Here is a 15614-nt window from a genome sequence, read left to right as displayed (position 1 = left end):
ATATGAATGCTTAAAACTATCTTTACATATCTTCAGAAAAACAAAATTATTGTTAAAAATAAAAACTGATTGTCAATAAAAAGTTATAATAAAAAAATAAAAAAAAAAAAAATAAAAACCTAGATCTACAGGATATCTAACACTGAAAATTCCAAAATAAGCTTTTTGAAGAAATAGTACTATATTTAGGAACCTTATTTGTCCCTGAATGAGTAGATGGCAATTTCATTATTTTAAAAAATACTGAAATGTTGTATTAAAGATGTTAAGGCCTATATAACGATAGTAACCACATATATAGTGGCCATAGTATGTGAGAAGGACTGTGCTAAGCAATTTACAATTTTTATCTTGTTGGCCCCTCGCAACAAGTGTGGGAAGAGGGAACTATTATAATTACAGATAAGGAAACAGACAAATATAGGCTAATGGAGTTGTCCAGCATTGGACAGCTAGCAATGCCAACATTTGAACTCAGGCCTTTATGATTCAAAGCCCAATCTGTGCTACCTAATTATGAGATGATGACTTAAATTCTTTATGAAGTAAAAAAGCTCATTGGATATTTTGGGGAAGACAGAAGTGTAAAACATTCAGTGCTCAAAATGACACATTTACCAATTCAAATGTATTTAGTTTGTAATTTGATCCTATGTAGATCTCTAAATTTGATTTAACTAAAGGAGAACTTCCAAGACATCCTTTCTCATTTTTGCTCCTGTTTCCCTACCTTCCTGCAAGGCCCAGCTAAAACCCCACTTTCTACAAGAAGCCTTTCCCAACTGTCCCTTAAGTATAAAGACTTCCCTCTGCTAATTATCTCCTTTATCTCCCAGCTACAGCTTACTTGTACATAACCGTTGGTGGCTCACCTCCCCCGTTACATTGTGAATTCTTTAGTGCTGGAGCTGTCTTGTTTTACTTTGTATCCCCAGCACTTAGAACAGTGCCTGACACAAAGTAGGTGCTTGATAAAAGTTTACTATTTTTATGCTACATGAAATTAATAATAATAACAATACTGTGAGGTTTGCAAAGTGCTTTAAATACATCATCTTATTTTATTTTCATAATCCTATAAAATAGGGAATAATCCCCAAACCTAGCAGATGAGGAAACTGAGGCAGGCAGAAGTAAAATGGCTTGTTCAAGGTCACACAGTTAGTAAGAGTTGGAAGCAGAACTGGCTTTAGGTCTTCCTGATTCAAGGTCCAACACTTTGTCCACTGTGACATATAAATGTCTTGTTAAAGATGCATAATCATAAGTAACAAGGTGGAAAGTAATCAGATAGCTAGACCCAAAGAAAAGAAGACAAGAGTTCAATTTTACCATTAATTGCTTACTAATTCTGAGATCCTGAGCAAATCACCTAAATTATGTCTGCCTCAGTTTCCTTATCTGGAAAATGGGAATAATAGCAGCAAATGCCTTCCAGGTAATGAGGTAATGTTTGTAAATTGCTCTGTGAGACAGAGTCCAATGGGAATGCTAGCTACTGTTATGATAGTGCCCCTCACTCTATTGTGATCAAAGCAATTGCTTTCTTTACAATTCTCAGCATAGTGCCTGGCACAAAGCAGACGCTTGATGAATGTTGGCTGACTGGGAGATTTGCAGAATCCAGCTCTGCCAACAGGAGCGGGGAGACTGAACTAGAAGAACATATCTGGGCCTTACACCCTGAAAACCAATGATGTTCAACTTTGCAATGAAGGAATTCAGATGTCATCCATCTGAACCCCCCAAAGCTTGTATAGAATTAAAATGAATTAAATTAAAATAAAATACAAATTTTAAAAATTAGAATGAAATAAAAAGAAAATAAAAAATCACTAAACTATGGTAAAAAAAAAAAAGATCCATGTTTTAACATCCCATTTTAAAATGAAAGAAAATAATCTATCAGGGGCAGCAAAGCTTTATTTTTAAGCTCAAACTCTGAATATCCCCATCCGTGAACAACTCCTCACAGAGTGCTCATGGATGGGGGAAGGTAAGCATGTTGAGGGTCCTGTCAGTAGCCCCTAAATTCATCCTTTCAAAATCTGTGGCTTTTGATGACAACTTGCAGAGGGAGGGCCTCTTCCCTCCTCATTTACCAGTATCTCCTTCAGGAACAATAATAAGAAACCCTCCTTCCATCACAATGTAAAACAGATTTTCAAAACCACCGAGTTTCTGAGATACTTAATGGTCTCAATATGCAACTTGTAAGCAGTTCAATTCTAGACTTAGAGCCGTCAGCCTGAGATGAAAGCAAATGAAAACACTGATTCCAAAAGCAAAATGACTTAAAGGGAGAGAAAAAAAAAAGTCTTATTAAAAAGCAAAGTTTTGCGCTGCTGTATTTGCTAACAGTGTCATAGCTCGGGCCTGGCTCGCCTTCGCAGTCTATAATTTTACTATATGGTGCATGTTCACACATTTCTCCATTTTCCCCAGCTCTACTTTTCACTCGAGACTGATATTTACAAATTAGTAAGTAGCAAGTCGAATCTAAGTGAATAAATTCTTTTCAATTAATGTGAATTTACCATAAACAAACCAAAATCCTTGCCTAATTTTCCTCGGGTTAAGATTCCGAAATGTGCCTGTTGTTTTCATGTAAATAAATGAACAGCTTTCTGAGCTTTTTTTCCCTCTTTTTCAATGAAATGCATTCTCTTTTCCCAATGAGAAACTCGGGTCTAAGACACCTGGGAATCCAGCCAAAGTCAGAGGCAGCACAGCTGAAGGGTACTACCATTTCACAGGGTCCTCTCACAAAGTATTTCGTTTGCCTTCCTAGCATTCTAAAAATAGCCGATTACACAGACTCCATCCATCTCATGCTCAAGAGCTCAGCAGAAGGCTGGCCCACGGCTTTCGGCAGTACCTAGAACACCCTTTATTGAAGAAGTCGGCACATTGCAAAAGTTTGTAAAATTCCAAATGTTTAGATTTTGACTTTGTACAAATGGTTCCGCCATTTTGGGGGGAGGGAAGAGAAAGGAGGGAGGGTTGGCAAAAAGCTCCACAACTCTCCCCAGGAGTAGGGCTTCAAACATGAATACCAGACTCTCCCTAATGATTTTTAAATATGTTTTTAATCTGTGGTAGCCACAAAGCTGAACAATGGAGGCCTGCTATCTCAAAGGTAGGCTATTAAATGTCGTATCAAGAAACAAATAAGGCTTTTCTTGTGACTGTTGATATTATGGAACATATGCTTGCTTAATTAGGGTGCTGAGCATTTTTTTAAGCTTTTCTTCGTGAAACAGAGGATCACAGCTATCACTTCAATCCACAATTTCACAGAATTTTCAATGTTTTCCTCGTTGCTTGGCTAAATCCAAACAAATTATTTTCACTATATTTGAGGCATTATTTAGAAATCAGAGGTCTTTTTTAAGAACTGGAAAAACAATATAAGGAAGGACAAAATGTACAATTACAAACTGTTCCACTCAGGTCTTTGTGAATAAAACACCAAAAATTGAAATTAAAAGCTAAATTAAAAAAAAAATAGAAAGACACCTTGATGGTCACACTGGTTAAGATGTGCCACATGCCAAGGAGGAATGTTGGGGCTTTTCTCAAAAAGGGGCCATTTTGTGGTCAGCAGCAAGCAATAACTGAAAAAAAAATTGAAGGATGAAAGAGGAAGCCACTGAATCTTAAGGGTTCACATGGTTCCCAAAGACTTCTATGAAAAACCTTCCAAGTTTCATCCATAGTGAGGTCTGTCCTTTACTCTGCAGCAGCATGTATGCCCTCAACTGTCTGCAAGGATAAAAACAGGGCTCGCCAGGAATTGGGTCAAACTGGGGTTACTTGTGGGTACAGGTGGATCCTTGCCAAGGGGACGAGCCCCTCACCTCCATTCGGTGGGTACCAGTTGTTGGTAACACCTGCATCTAGTCAACTTGAAATTACAAAGGCAAATGAGTTATACTCTTCAAGACACAGTCGCCTCTTTTGTACCCCATCAAAAAAAGGAAGAAAAAAAAAATTACCAGCCCCATAAGTTCCGGCTGTTATACTTAAGGAAATGCTTCTCATTTAGTTCTTCTTTGCGTTTAAAATTATTTTGTTTCTGTTTCTTACTTTCCAACACTCACATACACAGACGCAAATACTTCCCACTTTAAGCCCAGTCCTGAAGTGATATGAAAACATAGGTACTTTTAAAAAAAAAAAAAAGAGCAGCCAAAATAATGTTTAGTTTCTACAGCTTTACAGAGATGGTCCCAAACTGTAGCTGAGGCCTTGTCAGCAACCACAATTTGCTCATAAGCAAATGAGACTCTACTATGGCAAATTCACTTTTTTTTTTTAAGAGGGCATGTGGATTTAGGAGAGTCTGAGCAATGCCAGCTCTCTGCTTTAAAAGACTTACAAAATTAACTAAGCTTCGATGCTGTTAACATAAAGGAAAAACACAGTCAGTGGATCAAAACATGCAGCAAACTCCATCTAACACCCTGTCAAATCAGGTCATTTATACTGTCTTTAAAAAGACCCATTTTCAAACCTGACACCTGACCTAGGCACCTGACGCCATCTTTATCTGCCAAGGGATAGCAGAGTAAATCTTGGGAGATTGTGGTGTTCACAGATGATGCTATGTGAAACCTGAGAGAGTTACAAATCAAAAGCCAACCATAAATCAAAAAAATACTTTAAAATGGCTAAGAAAACTCAAAAGAGGATTTGTGCGATGTTAAAAAAAAATTCTGGTGATTAAGATCTCGACACTTCATAAGATTCATGGTGTTTCAACAGGAAAAGCAAAAAAGTTTGTATTTCTCCTAAAACTACTCATCCATGAGGTGAGAACTTTCCTAGATATTACCATTTCTATAGGATGGTTTCATCTCTGCTCTTATATTATTATGAACTTCAACACATAAAAAAAATCACATATACTATAATATAAAAAGCTTCAATAGTCTACCCATATTTTTCCTTAACCTGCAGGCAAAAATCCATGAATCTCCATCTAATCTCCCAAGCATAAAAGTAGCATCTGAATCGCTTAAAAGTAACACATATTCATTTTCCCTTCACCATCGTCAGATTGATGAAGGATACATAAACATGTATTTTATGCATATAAATACATACCTATGCACATATCTACATGTATGCAGTAGTACATAGACATAGACATGCATGTGTATACATTTGTGTATTTACAGACTCCTCTTTTCCTAAATGAATTGAAATATATATACACCTAGATTTACTCTGGGTAATAATCAGGGGATCCAGGACTGATGGAGGGCCCCATGATGGAGGCAGAACGCTATTTTAAATCCTATCAGTCGCCTCCCCACGGAACAGATGACAAACACGAAATCGACAATACGACCATCCCCCAGATCTAAACATCTAAATAAGGACCCTTGTTGAATGGCTTCTTTCATTTTTTTTTTCATTCCTTCATTCAATTCAACCTTTCCCTTAAAATAAGAGAATATTTACTCACTTTCAATGAATCAAAGCAGGCGATTACTCGTCCATTTTCAACTTGGCAGCTTTTCGATGGATGTGCAAATTTACATTCCGTGTCTGCTCGTGAACAAGTGCCCCTTTGGAACTCTCTACATACTTCCAATGTGAGCCATTTGGTGTCCCGAATTGGTGTGACACTAACAGCCATGTTTAGATTTTACAGGTAGTTAAATTTTTTTTTTCAGTGAAACAAACGAACAAAACCAAACCGAGCCCCCCCAGAGGCACCCCCCCCAAAAAAGCCAAACTGTTAAGACTGGAAATGATGAAAATGTCACCTCTTGAAATGCTCTGTCCCCAAATCCCTGTTCTTTAAAGGTACATGGAAAATCGTGTTGTCAATATCAAGGAAAAGAGATCCCACTAGAAATTCACAGCATGAAACTGTTCATCGAAAGAGGTTTGGGACTTAAGAGAAATGTTAGGATCACGAGTATCTCACTGTTTCAGAGTGGGGCCTGGAACTAGCTTTGTGCTCTCAATACCCCATTCTCAGTGCCAATTTGGAGCCCCAAACACAAGCATGAAAACGTGGCAGACCCTTCGACACAGAATTTCCAAGCTGCTTTCAGCAAATTGTCTGAAAGGTAATCTCCTCACAGCTGAATTTGCAATTGGGTTCTGTGGTGCAATTGGTATTGATTAGTTTGGCATAGACAGATGCAGCAGCTTTAGAGCAACAATCGAGAAATTATTTTTGTTTGTTTGTTTGTTTTTCCTCCTTGATTTTTCTGGCAGAAGATATCTCACTTTTTTTTTCCCCAGCAAACTTTTCTCAATCTCTCTCTCTTTCTCACTTTCTCTCTCTCTCTCTTTCTCTCTCTCTTTCTCTCAATCTCTCTCTCTCTCTCTCTTTCTACTAAAGCAGCCTAAGGCAATGCCAGATACTTAGAGGCTTTCTCTTGATTACAAGTAGAAATGGGGGTGTCTGGGCTAGAGGCGGAGGGTGGAGGGTAGATGTGCTGTCCTCTCAGTCTAGCTGGCAGCAAGCAAGGCAAAAGCAGAGGCTGCTCTAGAAGCGGTCCAAGCAGGAGAGACGTCAGGAAAAGGCACTTCTTAGTACCAACCTGTAGAAAAAAGAGATAGGTTACCATTTACCAAGTAGCACTTCCCCGATGTCCCCCAGTCTCACCACCTTGCCGTGTGACTCTCGGCTAGCCAACATTCTAGTCTCTCTCCTCCTGCCACGCAGAATACTTACGGTGCAGCCCAGTGCAGCCAGCCATCGTAGATTTATTAAAAAAGGGGTCGCTTCCCTTCGCGAAGCAATGCATGATAGGGGGAGAACCAATCACAGATGGGGTTGCAGCAATATTCTGGGCAGAAAGCCAATAGTGTGGGCTGTCTTATGAAAGGTCGCGCCTGTCAGACGTTCATTACTATGCTCAAGCACAGAAAATGTCCATCAGATGGGACATATTCCACGGCAAGAGGACGAGCATGTGGGCTTTGAATTTACCCAACATGCAGTTAGTGGATTAAACCATGTTAGTTTCCAAAACAGCTCCCCCAGAAGCACGCCAGCGACTGGGAATCCCGGCACGGAGGCAAGCTCTCAGCCCGCACAGCTCCCTTTGCAGACGCCTTCCCTCCGCCGCTCTGCTCTGTTCTGCCCTGCTCTGGGCAGGCTCCGGGAGCCAGCCTGCTGGACTGACACGTGAATCGGAGAGGAAAGGGGGTGTTTACGAATGGTACATTCTCCCGACCTATCCAATTCACTTCCTTCCAAAGCCTCAGTAAGACGTCCAGCCGCCCTCCCCGCAGCTCTCGGCTATCCTGTAAAACTATTCCATTCAGCCCGCAGACACTTTGTCAATATATCACAGGCAGGCCAGAGTCACAAAAGCACCCTTTATGCCAGCATTTTTTCGAGCAAAAGCTGAGGTCATGTGGGGGAAAGGAGAATTGCAGTGTTGTCAGTATGTCTGGCAAAACATAAGTCATCCTCAAGGGAGAAAGCGATTCCATCACAGAAGCATCAAATATTCAACAAGAGAGCCCATTTGGACGACGGGAGGTACTCCGGAGGGACGCTTCTTGGGGAAGGGGCTGGAGGCCGACTGGGAACTCGGCGGCTTGGGCTCGCTCGTGGCAAATCTGTCGCCCTTACAACAGGTAAATAGCCAACTGCTCTCTTGAAATCCACTGTCTGTGAAGAGGCATGCCTTTTGGAGCTAAATAATCACCGAATCTTAGAGCTAAAAAACACTTCCAAAAGCCTCTGAGCCCACCTTAGATCTCCACCAGATCCCCTTTCATCGAGCCAACCAGCTTTCATTTAGCACCTTTTGTGTGCCATGCACTAAGCTAAGCCCTGATGAGGGATCCTTAAGAGGAAGGAACTCGTTCCCTCCCCAAAAAATGATCTATTATATTTTGGGACAGCGTACAGTGTTGGGCTGTTTTCTTCATGTTAGCCCATTCCCTTTTGGAATAACTCCAACTGCTAGGAAGCTTTCCTTATGTCGAGCCTCAGCTTGGCTACTTTGGAACTTTGCCAACAAAATGAAGAAAATTTAGTTGGAATTGAAATTTAGTAGATCATTCTGACCTACAACAAATGACACTGAATGTCGTTAGTTAGTTCCTTTGTCTACATTTCTCCCAGCAGACATTTATCAGACGTATGCCATGGCACACAATACCCTGGGCTAATATAAGAATCAAACAAGAAACACTCTTGGTATTTACGAACTCTCAGGATACTAATGGGCAATTGGAAACACCACTTAGGTATGATACAAGATAGAGTATGAGACTAGAAAAAGGTAGGAAAATGGACCAATGCTCAGAAAAATTGCTATAAAGAATGAATGTCGAGATGAAGAGAAATGTTTGCAATCTGTTTCTGATTTTTACCAGGCTGATCAGAATAAGTTCCAATTTTTTCGATCACAGCCCTACGCAAATCCATCCACTAAATTACATTTTATTTGTGGAGAGAAGGACCAAAGCTGTGAAATGACAGGTCTCTAAAGAAGGGGATTATTGATGAAAATAATGGCTTTATTTCCTGTTTCATTATTTTGTTTTGTTTTAGCTAGAAGATCCATCAGTCCCAGAACACATTGCCTTCTCCTGACCTTTCTGGTCCTTCAAAGCTCAACTTTAAGATTTGGACAAATAAGCCACTTGTTGTATCCAAAACCTCCCATTTATTACCTGCGGTACCTTTGCCACAAATTTTCAAAGACCACTGAAAAGGATGGAACTAAGCTTCACAAACACATTGAGTCTTTGGTCTCAACCCACCCTATGCTCACTCCCCCTCCAATCCTCAGGAAACCTTATTTGACCAGATTCCTTTTTTTTCCAGAAAAAGTGTCCTTGATCTACAGCCACTTTGTCCAACTGAATGAGTTCTCTCAAGCTCAGAAATTGTTCCAAAGCATTTAATCTAGAAATGATCTGCCTTGCTCATTCTTTATCTTGTGTTATACTTAGAAATGTTCACTACATTTATATGTATCCCCTCTCAAAAAAAAAATGTAAACTCCTTGAGGAGGATTTGGGATAAGCCATTTAGAAACCAAAACATAGTAGTTTATATATTTAGCCAATCAATTAATCAACAACTATTTAACAGGAGCTTATGTGCCAGGCAGTGTGTAAAACAATTACCTTAGGAACACATTAAATTGTTTGAATGACCTGAAAGATTTTATAAAATACATTTGAATGCCAACCTAAAAAAGCTCATTGTTGTATTGATTGAGAACAATCATAGGGGCCAAATCATAGTCCTGAGTCAAAAAGAATTGACAAAAAGAAAGATCTTGATATAAGAGGCCACAAGACAAATGTCAGGTCTATTCCCAAACACCACCATTATAAAAAAAAATTGAAACATGTTTATTTATAGGACTGGAATAGTACACCAAAAGAAGGTACACTTATTATTCAGACTCCATAAATATGTAGTGGTTTAGGTGGCAAACATTCTACAAACATGGTTTTGCCCGGAAGAACTGCAATGTGACTTATAGGCTTTGGATAAATCAATATCATTCACAAAAAGAAAAATCTTTTATTAAATGATATGACATGAGAAAAAAGTCCACCAAATTTCAAAAAACATATCTAGTGAGGGAAAATGCTGCTTTTTTAAGCCAAAAAGGCAATTTTTTAAACTTCAAGTCCTAAAGGATGATTTGGGGAATTGAGAGATTAAGTGATTTTTCCCCCCCGGTCATGCATCCAGGATGTTTCAAAGAAAGATTTGAATTTTCCTGACAGGAAAGTTAGGCCTTTATAAACTCTACCCTATGGATTCTATAATTGGATTCTAAACAAATTGGTGCATTTAATCTCAATCGCTACAAAGGGGTCAGCAATAATCCCACTGTAATAATCTTCAAAGAAGACTGAAAAGGGATGGACTCCAACTTCACAACCACAATGGCATGTTCTTGCTGATAAGAGACCTCTCTAGAAGTGGGCTTCTGTCTATCTCTGTCTCTATCTGGACTTCATCTCTGTCTCTCTGCCTCTGTCTCCCTTCCTCTTTCTCTTTCTTCCTCCTTTCTTCTCTCTCTTCTTCCCTTCCTCTCTCTCTTCTTCCCTTCCTCTCTCTCTTCTTCCCTTCCTCTCTCCCTCCCTCACTCTTTGCCTCTATGTGATTCTCTGTCTCTCCACCTCTCCCTCCCTCCCTCTCTTTATCTCCCTCCCTTCCTGTGTCTATTCCCCACTTCTTGCTCTCTCAAAACCTAAAAGGACATTTAATTCAGTCCCTCTTTTTATAGGAGAAATTAACTGACTCACCCAAGTACTGTCGAAATGACACCATTTCAGAATAATTATTATGAATACTTATTGGCACAGAGATGGCATCATAAATGTCGAAGAGGAAATAAACATTTATATAGTGCTTACTGCATGCCAGGCATTATGCTAAGCAACTTACAAGTATTATGTCATTTGATCTCCACAACAAACCTATAAAGTAAGTGCCATTTTTTATCCCCATTTTACAAAGGAGAAAATGGAGGCAAACTTTAGTGACTTATCCATGTGACCATGGTTGATAAGTGTCTGAGAATGGATTTGAACTAAGTTTCTTCCAACAAGAGGCTTGGGTTTCTTTGTCTTACATCTTCTCACTCATGAAAAGTCAAGAGATCTGCTCTAGGAGGATTGACCTTGTACCTGTTCTATTTGATCGATTTTCTACCATATCTCTGCTACTAAATTGTGTATATATGATTTACCTCCTCCTTCAAAGGCCAAAACATGGAAAGATAATTCTGGATATATGTAATTGTGGCTTACTTGAGTTCCAGTTTACTGAAATTTTACCCTCTAGATATAGCTCAGAAATTCTATTAACAACCATTTCCATGAAAACATTGTTTGATCAAATGATATATGAGGCATTTGGTTCGATAACAATAATGTCAAATTCAAAATTCATTTCTAATATACCAAAATTTACACTAAAACTTAAAAATAGAAAAAGGAGATGAAATAAATTTTACCTAGCTGGAAAAGGGGGAAAACTCCCCTGAAGCAAGCCCCAAAGCTGTTTTTTGTTTAGTTGACCTTGCTGCTCTCCACCAGAGGGCAAAAATTCTCCGAGATCAAGGTGAAAAGATACTAATCATAGAAGATATTTGTTTCCTTAAAAGTTTATGATATATTACCATTTTAATTGAAAACAGATTTAATTAATATTAGATGACTCATACCTATAATTCAATCAACTACTCCACCAATTTGAGTCAGCCATTTAAATGTCAAAATAGGTGAGAAAAACAAGGCTACACACACACACACACACACACACACACACACACACACACACGCACGCACACAAACACACACACACACAACACACAGACTCACACTTTTTTTTTCCTATTCCTATGTTGTTGTATTCATTGCCCAGGTTACAGAAATACTTGAAAAAAATGCTGAAGAAATTTATTGTTTTTAAAGGAGTCACTAAATTCCATCTTTTATTTCAGAAATCTTCACTATTTTTAAATAACAGTGAGACAAACACTCATCAATACACTTTGACAAATTATTTCTTTCTAGAACTGAAGTCCCACTCCATCGCTTTAGTTTGACTTGGGCTTGTCCTTAGATTACCAAAAGTAATGCTGTAGGAACACTTCAGCAAATCCTACCATGCGGAAAAGTCTTTATGTATGGGCCTAACAACAACCTACGTGTCTGCATTTAAGGATCACCTAGCTAAATTCAAGAAGATTTGACTCTGGCAATATGGATACCATGTGGTGCCTTGTAGATGAGGGAAGTAATCACAGAAAGTCATGAATAATAAGCTATACAAAGATGGGGGAAATCCCATTGGTTGAGGGGATGCCCATTTACCCCCACAAGAAATCGCAGCTTTTTTTAAGGGAATAAAAAGAGTAAATATTCTAGCTAGAAGGAAATTACCCATTTTGTACTGAACAATAAGAGCTTTACTAATATTTTTAAATTTCTGTTTCCTCATCCCTGAAAAGCCTTTTTAAAAACTATGCCCCACTGGAGATATCAGCAGCTGAATTCCTCATGCTGAAAGTATACGACACCACAATGGGCTCACTGCCATATTTTATAACAAGCCATCACCCGTGGATTTGAAAGAAAGCTCTAGCACAGGGATCAATAATCACTTTATTTCTGAGCAGCAACAGGAGCTAAAGTAATGACTCTGGATGCCACTCACCAGTTTAAAGCATTAATGAGGAAAAGAAAGGAAATAAAGAAGCAGACTGAGAGATGGGAGACACAGAAGAACAGGAAGACAGAGACCAAAGAGAAATAAGGCTATTATGGTAAACTAGAGGAAACATAAGCATATATATATATATATATATATATATATATATAGAGAGAGAGAGAGAGAGAGAGAGAGAGAATCTACTATGATCTGAGGTGCCATTGGGGAGGGAGGGCTAGAAGATGCCCTCCTGCTCCACCTGAATAAGCCAATATAAAACACTAAAATAATCCACCCCAGTTTGGGTGACATGATAAGTGGGCATGAGTGAAATTAAATTTCTTGACAACATACAAATCAGCAAATATTTGACTGTTGATTTCATCTCTCTTAAGATGAAATATGACAATGTAGGTATTTGGGGAGCCATCCTGGATACAATTCAATTCAATCAATATTCTGCATCTATCATTGTGTGCAAAGAGCTATGAATATCAATCAGGGAGAAGACAAGGTATTCTTCAGAAGCACGCTGAATTGGGTTTCAGAAAATGGGAGTTAAAATTGCAAGCTTGAGTCCTTTTGTTTTGTCATTGTTGTCTTCCAAAACAAATTTGCTTCATAGAATTTGCCCTCCTCCAAATTATGTTGTAGTAGAAAGACAGCCAGAAAACGCTGGATTCAAATTCAGCCTCCAAAATGCTGCCCATGACACTCTGGATAAACACCATGACTTCTGAGTGTCCAGTAGAGAAGATGCTACTTCACTTTTGTGGGGGGAACTCCATATACTTCCAATCATAGCTCCATCCTCTTTCCTTTTCCCACCATCTTTCTCTACCAGAAATCATGACCCCTTTTTCCATCCTTTCCTCCACACTATTTTTTTTTTTGCATAAGCTACTTTCAATACCATTACACTTCCAATGGCTCTTGGCCTTTGATTACAGACATACTAAAGTCTCACCAGTCTCATTCATAGCTTTTCTTACACTTCTCTCCCACTCGGTTGCTATCCCATCTTCCCCTCCCCCTTGAAGTCAATCCTTAATCCAAAGACTTTTCTCCCTGTCTCTCCACTATCTTGTTAGCCAGTCTTCTGTATCCCAATAAGTCACTTCTTTCTCTGAAATGTAGATTCATCATGGGGAGAAGAAAATAATGTCAGATGTGCCCTTCTTATGGCCCTCTTGGTCCAATGAAAAGTACTTTACATAGCATGGTAAGGAAAGAGACGTGTTCCACTAACCTATAAGACAAAGTATATTAGTGTATGAAAGTACCTAAAAAAGGTCAAACATACTAAAAGATGAGGAAAAATAAAAGATCAAAGGAAAGAATGATCACCTCTGCTACAGAATTCTCAGAATATTCTCCATGAATATAATATGGTAGTGCAAATGTTTCGGGCCTCAGATTATTGACCAAGTAGCACAATTTGTTTCTTTTACTATTCTACTGCTGTCATATTATTCAGTTAAGTATGCTGGCCTCAAGACAGCAGATTAAGGCTTGTAATGAGCCAATTGCTCATATGGCAAAATGAGTTTCTGAAGAGCAGGAGGCAAGTCAACTCCCCTCCCTGAAACTAAAACAAACAAACCCACTTCTACCCACATGTCCTCGCTGAGAAATTCATCTTTTCAACAGGCTAAAAGTTCCCAATTTAACATTTTTTTCTCCTTTTGAATTTGGCCTGATGTTGGCTCTACAATTTAACAAAGTCTGGACCGGACACTACAAATGCATAAATTTCTTTGTGTTAGTACACTGGCTACTTATGGAGGCTCTAGGGACTTGGATTAGTACATTGGGCACTTATGGAGGCTCTAGTGACTTTTTGCCCCCAAGAGCTCCCTGAACCAATGATTCCCTAATCAAGAACAGAACAAAGATCCAAAAAGGTTCAGTATAGCTCTCAAAGTACTCAGCTCTCTCTCAGTTTGCAAAAGAACACAATCTCTATTTAATCATTAACTTGCTGGCAGGTTACTCTGGCACGATACTGACCTAAAGCACCGGAAGACCAACTGGGATGGGAATGAACCCTTAGAAGTCCTGTACTTGGGCTTCATAGATAGATTTCAGGGAGACCATGAACTTAGGCCAAAAACTGTATCTTGATTTCAGTGAGATGGCTTTCCTTTTGTCATCCTTTCTGAAATGATTTGAAACATGTCACCTAAAGCCAATAATCACAGAATCAAAGGTTTGCTAAGTCTCCATTTCTTCTGCTAATAAAACCTCTAGGAGAATGGGCTTTTTCATGGCCTCCTTTGGGAAACTTCTGGGTCCCTGCTCAGAATTATGCGTTCAAATAATTAAACAAAATGCTCTATTTCACTTAGAAGTTAGTGAAATAAAAATAGCATTTTTTCCTATCCTAGTTCTGGGAACCCTTGAGGATTCCTAAGAATCTCTAATCTACCGTATTCCAAAGTGGTTAAATAAAAAGCAAAAAGGCCTATTTATATAAAAATATTTGTAGCCATTATTTTGTGGTGGTAAAGAACTGAAAATCAGGGGGTTGTCCATCATCTGAAGAATGACTAAACAAGTTGTGGTTTGATTGTGATGCAATATTATTGTCCTGTAAAAAATTATCAGCAGAATTGTTTCAGAAAAATGTGGGAAGACATTAACTCATACAAAGTGAAGTGAGGAGAACCAGGAAAACACTGTACACAATAATAGTTCTATTGTAAGGATGTTCTACTATGAAAGACTTAGCCGATTAAAACAATGCTATCTTCAGAGAGAATTCTAAATGCAAGCTGAAAAAGACTTCTTTTTACCTTTATTTTTTTTTTGTTTTGTTTTTTGCAACATAGCTAGTATGGAAAATGTTTTTCATAACTTGACAGGTATAATCAATATCAATTTGATGGCTTTCTCAAGGCAGGAGGAAAGGGGGAGAGATTTTGAAACTCAAAATGTTTAAAAATAAAATAAATAACTACTACAATTTTTTACATGTAAATAGATAATATTAAAGAAAATAAATAAAAAGAATTTTTTTTAAATCTCTGACCTAGTCAAACTTCCATATTCTACAGATTTGGAAACTGTTGTATCTATTAGGTAACAAATAAGTGTTGGATGTGGAATGCTTGATATAGATGACCAAGAATTATAGATACGGATGGCCATTGGTCAGACGGCTAAGTGGTGCAAGGGAGAAAACCCAGGATCTGAAGTCAGGAAGACCAAGTTCAACTATCGTCTTAGACATGTTATGAGCCATGGCAAATCATTAACATCTGTTTACCCCAGTTTCATCACCAAAAAACAAAATAATAAATCCTTTCCATTTACTAAAACAGGGATAATAATTATGCCTACTTCTCAGCATTATTCTGATGAAGAGATAATAAAAGGGATGATATTTGTAAAGCACTCTGTAAACCTGAAAGTGTTCTGCAAATAATAAATTTTATTGTTA

General features: G+C 38.5%; 1 protein-coding gene across 21 annotated transcripts in view; it reads right to left on the bottom strand.

The window, feature by feature from the left end:
• The window catches only part of MBNL1 (muscleblind like splicing regulator 1), a 245081-nt gene that overhangs the window by 163998 nt on the left and 65469 nt on the right, over positions 1-15614 (bottom strand). For 2 of the 21 annotated variants that reach the window (XM_051991779.1, XM_051991773.1), the window contains exons 1-2: positions 6701-6941; positions 5474-6566 (exon numbers count right to left, since the gene is read on the bottom strand). The exons of 4 other annotated variants lie outside the window; for them this stretch is intronic. In XM_051991779.1, the coding sequence (XP_051847739.1) occupies positions 5474-5647 (174 nt within the window). In that variant the 5' untranslated portion in view covers positions 5648-6566; positions 6701-6941. Of the gene's footprint in view, positions 1-5473; positions 6646-6700; positions 6946-15614 lie in introns of those variants that run through there. 15 more of the 21 variants (XM_051991781.1, XM_051991784.1, XM_051991780.1 and 12 more) reach the window with 11 other exon arrangements.

This window comes from Antechinus flavipes, chromosome 3, assembly GCF_016432865.1.
Source record: "Antechinus flavipes isolate AdamAnt ecotype Samford, QLD, Australia chromosome 3, AdamAnt_v2, whole genome shotgun sequence".
Lineage (NCBI taxonomy): Eukaryota > Metazoa > Chordata > Mammalia > Dasyuromorphia > Dasyuridae > Antechinus > Antechinus flavipes.
Note: the sequence above shows the minus strand (reverse complement) of the source record. Positions and strands in the feature narration are given on the sequence as shown.